Source organism: Solanum verrucosum, unplaced genomic scaffold (genome assembly GCF_900185275.1).
Source record: "Solanum verrucosum unplaced genomic scaffold, falcon-dt-bn FXZP01000134.1, whole genome shotgun sequence".
Lineage (NCBI taxonomy): Eukaryota > Viridiplantae > Streptophyta > Magnoliopsida > Solanales > Solanaceae > Solanum > Solanum verrucosum.
In genome coordinates this window covers 1399575-1411198 of record NW_026020833.1, presented here as the reverse complement: position 1 = coordinate 1411198, position 11624 = coordinate 1399575, and the positions used below count along the sequence as shown (strand labels likewise).

General features: G+C 34.1%; 1 protein-coding gene and 1 pseudogene across 1 annotated transcript; both read left to right on the top strand.

Annotated features, from left to right (window-relative positions):
- The first annotated feature begins 3342 nt into the window (after positions 1-3342).
- On the top strand, positions 3343-6833 carry LOC125813537 (uncharacterized). Its single transcript, XM_049493023.1, has 3 exons — positions 3343-5912; positions 6027-6456; positions 6537-6833. The coding sequence occupies exons 1-3, from the start codon at positions 3343-3345 to the stop codon at positions 6831-6833; spliced, it is 3297 nt and encodes a 1098-aa protein (XP_049348980.1).
- A 2062-nt stretch (positions 6834-8895) lies between these two features.
- LOC125813536 (uncharacterized) lies at positions 8896-10241 on the top strand (annotated as a pseudogene).
- Positions 10242-11624: the final 1383 nt, after the last annotated feature.

Genomic DNA, 11624 nt, shown 5'->3' with positions numbered 1-11624 from the left:
TTTTTTCTAGGGCTTATGGTTTTAAAGAAGTTTTTTTTTTCCGGGTATTATAGTTTTAGGTGTTTAAATGGATTTTAGGGTTTAGGGTTTCTTAGGATTCCATATGGTTTGGGGTTTAATGTTTAGCCCTATGATTTAGAGTTAAGGATTTAGAGTTTCTTAGGGTATATTATTTAGCGTTTAGGATTTCTTAGGGTTTGGTTTTTTTAAGGGTTTTGGGCTTAAGATTTTCTAGTGTTTTATTAAGTTTAGAGGAATTTTTAGATTTACGGTTTGAAGGTGTTTAGGATTTCTATGGTTTTTTAACGATTAAGGGGTTCTTAGACCTTAGGGGATTTATAGGGTTTTGGGTTTTTAAAAGTTTAGGGCTTCAAAAGCTTTTTAGGGTTTTTTTTATTTCTTAATGTTTAGGGTTTCTTAGGGTTTAGTCCTAATGTTTAGGCAGAAGGGTTTAGGGATTCTTTGGGTATAAGGTGTATGTTTTTATTCAAGGGTTTTTAAGGTTTAGGGCTTAAGTTTTTATTGAATTTTTTAGGTTCAGAGTTCTTTAAGGTTTCGGATTTTAAAAGGGGTTTTCTTGATTGTTATGATTTTTTACTGTTTAGGGGTTCTTACGGCTTAGGGTTTCTTTGGGTTTAGGCCTTAGGATTTTAAATTTAGCATTTTTAGGGGTTAGGGATTTTAAGGGTGTTTTTAGGTTTAGTGTTTTTAAAGGTATTTTTAGGCTTTAGGGTTTGATGGTGTTTCATAAGTCTTGGGGTTTCCCTAAGGTTTAGGATTTAGTGTTTCTTGGGGTAGGGTTTCTTAGGGATTTCAGATTTCTTAGGTTTAGGCTTTTAAAGGTGTTGATCTAATATGCTTATGATATGTCAACTCAAGGTTAGCTTGGGGTCACTCGTGATCCTAGGTCTCGTGTTACGTCAAGTGGGTAACCTCGGGGAGTGACAAAAACAATGTATGAATAAAAGCCTCTAACTGACTAGAGATGCTGGGACATGCCCCCAGCTAACTCTAGCAAAACTGAAACTAAAATGAAAGACTGAATATAAAACATGTAAATCATCCTCGAAAAATGAGGTCTCACCACTGATATTGCTGAATACGGATCGGGAACCGATCTCCGCTTGATCTGAATGCTAAGCACCTGAACCTACATCAAGAGAAGATTTAGAGTAGACTATGTATCAGTACTTGAACGATTATGAGCATGCATGACATGATAAAGCTGAACAAATATATATAACTGAATATAGCATATTGAACAATGATATAATCTAAACATGATTAAGAAGAGTTTGTGTATTTGGTTAAGGGTTTTTAGGTTAGGGTTTAGAGCTTAAGTTTTTCTAAAAAAAATTCGGTCAAGAGTTTTTTCAATTTAGGATTGTTAAATTTTTTTTAGGATCATTATTGTTTCTACGATATATGAGCTCTAAGGGCTTAGGACTTGGTGTTTTAGATTAAGGAATTTTTTTAGGGTTTTTAAGATTTGTTTTCGAGATTTTTAGTTTTAGGGTTTTAAAGGTTTTTAGTGTTTAGCGTTTCTTAGGGTTTAGGGCTTCTTAGAGTTTCATAAGGCTTAGGGTTGGGGCACTACTAAAAATTTGACTTACTGCAACGCTTATGTAGCAACGGTTACACAATCGTAGCAATAGATTGCCTATTACAACGGTTATAACTGTTGCAGTATATCATTGGATTTAATAGAACAATTCTTAAAATGAACCGTGGCATCATCCCTATAGCCGTCCCTATAGAGTTTCTATGGCTACCGATTTTAGAATCGTTGCAATAGATGACTCTATGGCAACGGTTATTTTAGGAAAAATATTGTGGTTCTGATTTTTATCCCTAAAATATATTTCCCTCCCCAAAAATATATATTTCCCTCCACTAAATTTGCAAAGCGCCAATTGTTTTTATGTCATTAAAAAAATCTAAAAGAAAAAAGGCCTTTCCCATAAAACCCTTTTTCAACCAAATTAAAGCACACTTTTTCCCTAATGTTGTTCTGTTCTACAAAATCTCAGCGAAATTCTTGGTGAAGAAAACAACAGCGAAGTTCTTGGTGAAGAAATCTCTCTGGTGAAGCTCGTTGGTCTTTCGATAGCAAATTTCTTGGGCATTGATATCTTTTACTTTAGTTGAAGCTCCACTGGTCTTTCGACAACAAATTCTTGGATGTAAAGGTGAGTAAATTTTATGTTTTCTCTGCTAGTTAATGATTTCTAAGTCCCCATTGAATGATTTTTGAAAAATCGTAAAGAATAATATATGGGTTTGTCTTAAATCTATGTTATTTGTTCTAATCTAGGTCTGCCATATAATCTAGGGTTATAGTTTGTATTTCGTGTTTGGTGGAGATTTGAGAACTCTCAAGCAAAAGTCTTTGAGAGAGTGAATTTTTGTTTTATGAGAGAAATTTCGATTTGTAGTTGACTTTTTCCCCTAAAATCACGCACAGGAAGAGTGAATTTTAGTTTTATGAGAGAAATTTAGATTTGTAGTTGACTTTTTCCCCTAAAAATCACGCACAGGACATATTTCAGGTAAAAAGAAGTCTAAGATACTTGTCATCTTTTTCTATACAATAAACTGAATATGCTGGACTGATCAGATTTGAAAATTTCAGGAAGAATTTTCATGCTAGAGTCTAAGAGAATTTCACTGAATTTACTTCTTGTATGCGTTTGAGTTTATTCCCTCTACCTTTTGATGCTAATATCCATTTCAGGGGCAGCTATGTAAATGAAGATTCTGATTACACTATTTATTTATGATTCTGTTGCAATTTTTGATTGTGAGAGTAGCATGCATAGGATAGGTGAAACTCTTCTAATTAACAGTGTGTATGTATTGGTGCAATCGTCAACTGTCCGATTTCTTTAACAGTCTAAACTCTAAAGAGAATCATATAAAAAAGTTTAGCTTATACAACAAACATTAGACATTTGGCCAAAAAAATAATACACAATTTGAAGTATTTGGTCTACTATTATTGTATCTTAGTAGCCAAGCATAGGAAGGTAATTAGAATTACAAAAATGTTAAGGTGTACACTGAATATTGGAATACTTTTTTCTATAATTAGTTTTTCTTCTGATTTTTTTTCATTCATTTGTATAAAGTTTCTTAAATGGTAGAAGCTGGTAATAACTTAACTTATCAATATTTTTTGGATTCTACTATTAATACTGCCATTGTTTGGTGTTGAATTGATGCGGAGGTTTGAGATTCGATTAATCTAAAACTTTGAAAGGTTAAGTTCTCTTGATATTTCTTGTACTCATGAATTTATTGGCTTTGATGATTTGCACATGTCATGTAAGATATATATATTCAATGGATTTTGGAGATAAAAGTTGGATGAATCTCCGAAGATCCACCAATGAATATATTCATGGAGTTAATGATTTTCTTGATAAAGCATTTGAACGAGCTTCCCAAGGAAATGAAATATTATGTCCTTGTAAGAAGTGCTTTAATCGTAATTGGCATTGTCGAGATATGGTAGAGGGTCACTTAATTTGTCATGGATTTGTTCATGGATATACCAAATGGGTTTTTCATGGAGAAGGATTTTCCTCAAGAAATACGCCACATCCAACCAATGATGAAGAAACTTCCAACATGAATGATGATATTGACAGACTACTTCATAATACTTTTAGAAATGTAGAAGATGACCAGAGGCATGAAGGAGTGAGAGAGGGACCATCTAAATATGCAAAGAGATTTTCTAAATTAGTGGAGGAAGGGAAAGAAGAGTTGTATCCGGGGTGTAAGAATTTTTCTAAGTTGAGTTTTACCATCCGGTTATACTTGTTCAAATGCATTCACAAGTTGACTGATGTGGCCTTTTCAGATTTGTTGGACTTGATAAGAGAGGCATTTCCACTTGCTCAGATACCCGAGTCTTTTTACAAGGCAAAAAAGGTCATAAAAGATTTGGGTCTTCATTATGAGAAAATCCATGCTTGCACTAACGATTGCATGTTATTTTGGAATGACAATGCTAAGTTAGATAATTGCTCTGTGTGTGGAGCTTCAAGATGGAAGAATGTTCGTAATGACTTAACTAATAAGGTCACTAAAATCCCAGTGAAGGTTTTAAGGTACTTTCCTTTAAAGCCTAGGCTTCAGAGGATATTCATGTGTTCTGAAACATCTGTAGCTATGAGATGGCATGATACTGAACGACCTAAAGATGGAAATTTAAGACATCCTGCAGATGGTGAAGCTTGGAAGGATTTCGATTCCTTGCATCCTGAATTTGCTAATGATGCTCGTAATGTTAGATTGGGTCTTTCAAGTGATGGTTTCAATCCATTCAGAACTATGAGCATTTCCCATAGCACATGGCCAGTTATGTTAATGAACTATAATTTATCACCATGGAGTTGCATGAAGTCGGAGAATATTATGTTGTCAATGATTATTCCAGGTCCATCATCTCCAGGAAATGATATAGATGTATACTTGCAACCACTGATTGCGGAGTTGAAGGAACTATGGGAAGTCGGACTTGAAACATATGATGTTGTAACTAATCAAACATTTCAAATGCGTGCAGCTTTATTGTGGACAATTAGTGATTTTCCAGCTCTAACAATGCTTTCTGGATGGAGCACCAAGGGGAGATGGGCATGCCCCACTTGTAATCATAATACTTGTTCCCAATATCTCAAACATAGTCGTAAGATGTGTTACTTGGGTCATCGGGCATTTTTACCTTCCGATCATCCATTTAGAAGAGATAAAAAATCATTTAATGGTAAAGAGGAGCATAAAGTTGCACCTACTCCATTATCAGGGGTACAAGTTCTTGAAGAGCTTCGTGAATTCAATAATGTTTTTGGAAAGAACAACAAGAAAAGAAAACGAAAGAATGATGGTCCATGGAAAAACAAATCCATATTTTTTGAGTTGCCGTATTGGGCAACCAACAAATTGAGGCACAATCTTGACGTGATGCACATAGAGAAGAATATTTGTGACAGTTTACTTGGGACTTTATTGGATATACTTGGAAAGTCCAAAGATCATATAAATTCTCGCTATGACTTGTATGAAATGGGGATATGTAAAGAGCTTCAACCTGTAAAAGATTGTGCTACTGGAAATATCCATCTAGCTAAAGCTTGTTTCTCTATGAAACCATCAGAGAAAAAGTTATTTTGCACCGTCTTAAAAGATGCCAAATTACCAAAAGGGTGTGCCTCTAATATATCAAGTCATGTTCAAATTGAAGAGATGAAAGTATCAGGATACAAAAGTCATGATGCTCATTTCATAATGCATTACTTGCTCCAGGTTGCAGTCAGAAAAGTGTTACCCAAGAATGTATCTATGGTCTTGATTAGGTTGGGGAATTTTTTTAGAGCCATATGTAGCAAGGTTATAAGAAGAAACGATCTTGATAAGATGAAAACAGAAAACATAGATATTGAATGCGAGCTTGAAAAGATTTTTCCTCCGTCTTTTTTTGATATAATGACACATTTGCCTATCCATCTAGTAGATGAAATTAAGCTTGGAGGCCCAACTCATTTGCGTTGGATGTATTCTACTGAAAGAACTATGTGTAATTTCAAGGAGCTTGTTCGTAATCGAAAAAATCCAGAAGGATCAATAGTAGAAGGTTTTTCAGCTGTAGATTGTTTGAACTTCTGTTCGATACACCTACCTAATACGGTGAAGACAAGATTAAGTAGGTATCAAACGGAGGATGATGAGGACATTCAAACAGAGGAAGGTGATGTTTCACCTTTATTTCCTAAGACAGGTCATCCAATCGGAAGTGAGAATATAAGGAAAGGCAAATCTATTATCATGGAGCAACATGAGTGGTTTGAAGCACATCGATATACTTTGTTCAATACCGGAGATGAACAAGTAGAGACATTCATCAAGTAAGATAAAATAGTAGTTTGTTTTTAAACATCATTTAGATGTTATGATAATGTATTTCAGATTTCATTTCATTTATAAATACACATTGATGAAATTACATTACATGCTTACAGGGAACATAAGAGTTTAATTGATAATCGTACTAGAGGAAATGCATGGGTAAAAGCACGGGTCCATAGTAGAGAATTTGGTGATTGGTTTAGGAACAAAGTTAAAAATATTGAAGTGTCCAATCATATAAGATGGCTAGCTAAAGGGCCTAACTTTGTGGCAAAAAGATATACTAGATATTTCATTAATGGATATCAATTTCATACGAAGACACGGGATGCCCCTTGCAAAACTCAAAATAATGGAGTGACTTTGTCAGCAACAACAGATAGTTTTGCTAGTGCTAGGGACCAAAATCCCGTCGATGGAATGGTTATCTATTATGGAATTATTCAGGATATCATTGAGATTGATAATTGGGGTTGCTTTAGTGTTGTACTTTTTAAATGTGATTGGTTTCATAATGAAGTCGATGAATATGGATTGACTCGGGTATACTTCAAAAAAAAAATGTAGTACAGATGATCCTTTTGTACTAGCATCTCAAGTGCATCAAGTTTTTTATGTGGAAGACCCAATTGAGAAAAATGTTTATTATGCAAGACAAAGTCCCAGTGGATTTGTATGATTTGGAGGAAGAGAGTTGTCCTAATATTGAAGAAACATTTTGGAGAGAGCCTAATGATGATATTGGTTCATCAGAAAGATTACTTGATGTAGATGTTAGATGGTCGAGAGAAGATCTCCCTGTTGATATCATCGATGTTCCTTCCATTGCACAACATTCACAAGATGTAGCAATGGAAACATCGGAAGAGGAGGATGACTTTGATGATACTGATTGGGATTGGATGGAAGCTGATGATTGACAAAAGATCTTGTGAACTTGTTCAAATACATGCTCTTCTTGTTTTTTTTGTTGTTGTAAGTAATGAATATCCTTTTGAGTTGCATCATATAAATTATGAATGATTGGACTTGCTATCTCTTCTTTTTGTTTCTATTAATGTGTTTCATTTTCAAGTTATCTCTAAATTACTGCAACTTCAATAATGCACATGTGCTAAAAATTGTTGGATATGTTATGAAATCTTTCTTTGTGGTCCTTCATTTCTTGTTTTGGGATTAGTACTTTTGCTAAGTCTTTTTTCTCTCTTATTCATTTTTATTATTCTTCTTTCTGCAGTTTCTCTGAGCAATCTTCAACATCACAGTATACCAGCAAAGCACCAGGTTCTTATCTCTTTATTAAGGTCCAAAACACCAGGTTCTTATCTCTTTATTATGATTCTTTGAATATTTCTTTGCTAATACTTCTTTACATCTTCTGTCATTTCTTTGAAATCCCATTGAGGTCATTAAGTAGCAGACTTTCAAAAGTTGGATTTCAAACTAGTTCAAACTAGTTTTATATTTATTTTCTTCTAAGCTCTTGATAATATGTTGTTGCTACTGCTGCTACTTAAGGGTACATTTTGTTTTCAGCTCTTTGTTTCATAAAATTGATATGATTATTAAATAGAGTTAAATATTTGGTTTCAAATTTTACAGATAAAAAATGTTATTGGTAAGACCTTGGTGAATAGTACAACTTCTATAACTTCTGTAGTCCTATTTTTACACAGGTTTGAATAGTCATGAGTCAACAAGAACCTTAAAAAAAAAACAAAAAACCAAAAAATAAGACATTCGCTAAACCAGGATCGTTATCATTCTTGGCAAATAAGAAACGGCGGTTATTGACAACAAATGAAATTGTTCAAGCTATAGAGTGCGAGAAAGGACATTTGCTTAAATTACTTGAAGTGCAACAACCAATAGCACCACAATCTGAAGCAAATAGACAATCTGTAGAGGTGCAGCCTGTCGAGGAGCAGCCTGTCGAGGATCAGCCTGTCGAGGAGCTGCCTTCTGTGGATCAAGTGCAAATGAATTATGTCACTCCTCAAACAGATGATCAACCTGAAGAACAAGGTAGCATATAAGCTTAGAAACTTATTAAATGTATCCATGATTTCTAATTATATTTCTTGCATTTTCTTATAGCTGAAGACGTTTCCACTCAAAATAAAAGAGGTAGAACTCAAATGCATAATGTACATGCCCGAAAAGAGCGTAAATTGATCCTACTTAATAGGGAAAATCAGCCTGTTGGTCCTACTGATGATGTTGTCATAGAATTAAGCAGCTTCCTAGGAACATTGGCTAGAAATGCGACTCTTTGCCCATTTGATATATTAGATTGGAGGAGCATGGACACTAAACAAGATTTATGGGATTATACCAAGGTTTGTAGTTTACAATATTAAATTATTTGTAAAAGTATTTTACTTCTATTGGCTAAGCGAATGACACAAAATTATAGGAGAAATACATTATTCCTGAACCTGCGTACAATTGGACTATGGTAACAATTCGAGAAGCTTGGAGAAGACATAGAAGTGATTTGAAAATGACTTATTACGATCCATATGATAATGATGAAGTTCGAATGGAAAACAGGCCTGGTCATATTCCAGAATGTCAATTTAGAGAGCTCCTCAAATATTGGAAGTCTGAAAAATTCAAGGTAAAAATGTAGTTTAGAATATCAAATTTTCAGCTTACTCATTTCGTGGTCTCTTTTGTGATATCGTTGCTGCTTCTGCTTTATTTTTTCTTTTACTTTCTCTTTTATGTTGTAATATGTTACAGCTTCTTTCTTCATTGGTGTGGAAGTCACAATTAAAACAACTTGTTTACAAGACACATTATTGATTCGCTCATGTTGTGAGTTTGAAAATTGTTGCAGTCTTCCAAATCTGTCTACTCACTCTTTTTATTCAGTTGGACTTGTTGAAAAAGAAATATTGAGAAAATGACCTCGTCTAGTACACTATATAGCACTAATATTCTTTCGATTAACATTATTGATTCACTTCTTTGTAGAAAATGTCTGAAACAAATACTAAGAATCGAAAAAAGCTGATGAATCCACACACTGCTGGCAAAAAGAGTTTCGCTTTAGTCCGTAATAAGCTGGTGTGTTCTCTTATTTACTGTCTAGTATTAACATGACATTTAAACAATTTCTGATACACATTGCAATATGACTAGGAGAAAGAAAAGGAGACAGTATCATCTAAGGATCTCTTTGTGGTTACAAGAACAAGAAAACCCGGCGTTTGTACAAGGCTTCGAATGAAAATACTACTAGTAAAATTGTATGAGTACTGTCTATTTTCAATTTTTAAATTGAGATAAGTTATTTATTTTAAATTTTAATTTATAAGATTGTGTTTGTTGGATATGCTTTTGTAGGCTGAAATGGAGGAAATTGAAAAACAAATGAGCACAAATGACTAGTATGTTGATGCATTTTCAACCGTCATGGGTCCTGAACATCCGGGACGCCTAAGACTATATGGAGTAGGAGTTACAAAGACTACTTTGAAAAAAAAGTTGGCAATTCAGAATCAACTTTAAATGCAACAACTGATGGAATGCAGCAAATGCAAGAAATGATGCAGAAAATGGAGAAACAAATGGAGGAACAAAAGAAAACTGTGCGACAAGAAGTTATTGCAGATGTAATTGCACAACTCAAGCATGCGGGATTAATTGATCCTAACATACTGGCAGCATTGTCCATTCCTTCACCAAGTGAACCTACTTCTGTTCAAGGAGCTGAGCAAGGTTGGTGTCGCTAATTCTATGTTTTGAGTGTTTCTTCTTCTTCTTTATGTTTCTCTTGCAACTCTATTTCCTTTCTCTGTTGCGACTTTGTTTATTTTTCTATTGCGACTCTTTTTTTTGCTCTTCTTCTTCATTTTCCTATTGATGGTGATATGGAGGGTTAAACCAAAGACCTTCCATGAGTTACTATAGTTTAGTACAATTTACGTTGGAGGTTCAGTTGGTGACTTTCTTTGCCTGCTCAATGCAGATGTGAGCATTGTGCATATTATTTTTGTGTAGATTATGATGTATTGTACAGATTATTATTGTGAAGTTTTTAGAGTGCTTGCCAAAATCTGTAGAATTTTTTGAATGTGCGCTGAAAATGTGAATGTGCTGAAAACTGCATTTTTATTTTAAGTGTCATGTACTAAATTGTGGAGCTTATTTGTGGTGAAATTGTGCTGAAACAACACAACTTAAACCTATCCAAAAAGAATTTTACGCATAGAATAGTCTGCTTGAATGACTTTTTTCAATTCCATCTTTCAGAAACTCTTTCAGATTTCCCAAGAACTGAGCTTGTTCACTTGTACCTTCTATGTTTTCATCACCAGTAAAAGATTGTCATTCTTAGGTTTAGGCTTTTAAAGGTGTTGATCTAATATGCTTATGATATGTCAACTCAAGGTTAGCTTGGGGTCACTCGTGATACTAGGTCTCGTGTTACGTCAAGCGGGTAACCTTGGGGAGTGACAAAAATAATGTATGAATAAAAGCCTATAACTGACTAGAGATGCTGGGACATGCCCCCAACTAACTCTAGCAAAACTGAAACTAAAATGAAAGACTAAATATAAAACATGTAAATCATCCTTGAAAAATGAGGACTCACCACTGATATTGCTGAATACGGATCGGGAACCGATCTCCGCTTGATCTGAATGCTAAAGACCTGAACCTACATCAAGAGAAGATGTAGCGTAGACTATGTATCAGTAGTTGAATGATTCTGAGCATGCATGACATCATAAAGCTGAACAAATATATATAACTGAATAGAGCATATTGAACAATGATATAATCTGAACATGATTAAGAAGAGTTTATGTATTTGGTTAAGGGTTTTTATGTTAGGGTTTAGAGCTTAAGTTTTTCTAAAAAAAATTCGGTCAAGAGTTTTTTTCAATTTAGGATTGTTAAAGTTTTTTTAGGATCATTATTGTTTCTACGATATATGAGCTCTAAGGGCTTAGGATTTGGGGTTTTAGATGAAGGAATTTTTTTAGGGTTTTTCAGATTTGTTTTCGGGATTTTTAGTTTTAGGGTTTTAAAGGTTTTTAGTGTTTAGCGTTTCTTAGGATTTAGGGCTTCTTAGAGTTTCATAAGGCTTAGGTTTTGGGGTTTATCCCTAAGGTTTAGGGTTTAAGTTTCTTAGGATTTGAGTTTAACAGTTAAGGCCTCCTAGGTTTTTTTTGGGTCATTTAGGGTTTAGTGTTTAGGTTTTAAAGGTTTTAAGTGTTTAGCTTTTTTTAGGATTTAGGGCTTCTTAGAGTTTCATAAGGCTTAGGGTTGGGGGTTTATCCCTAAGGTTTAGGGTTTGGTTTTCTTAGGGTTTGAGTTTAACATTTAAGGTCTCCTAGGATTTTTATGTGTCATTTAGGGTGTAGGGTTTAGTGTTTAGGTTTAGGGTTTTTCTATGGTTTAGGATTTAGGTTTGTTAGGTTTAAGATTTTTTAGAGGTTTTCTAGGTTTTAATGTTTTATAAGTTTTTCTTTGTTGTTTTTTAGGGTTTTGGGTTTCTTAGTGCTTTTTTGGGTTTTGGGTTTGGATTTTGGGCTTATGATATTTAAGGGTTTAGGGTTCAAGGTTTAGAGTTTGGGATTTATGGTTCTTTAGGTTTAGGGGTTTTAAAGTTTTTTTTTTTAGGTTTTTTAGGGTTTAGGTTTTCTTAGTGATTTTTTAGGATTTAGGGTTTAGGATCATAGGTTTTAGGGTATTAG

Excerpts from the sequence above, each read along its gene's own strand:
- LOC125813537 (XM_049493023.1), top strand. The coding sequence starts at position 3,343 with ATGGATTTTGGAGATAAAAGTTGGATGAATCTCCGAAGATCCACCAAT. Across the intron at positions 5,913-6,026 it reads CAAGTAGAGACATTCATCAA|GGAACATAAGAGTTTAATTG; the intron begins GTAAGATAAAAT and ends ACATGCTTACAG. Across the intron at positions 6,457-6,536 it reads ATGAATATGGATTGACTCGG|ACCCAATTGAGAAAAATGTT; the intron begins GTATACTTCAAA and ends TTTATGTGGAAG.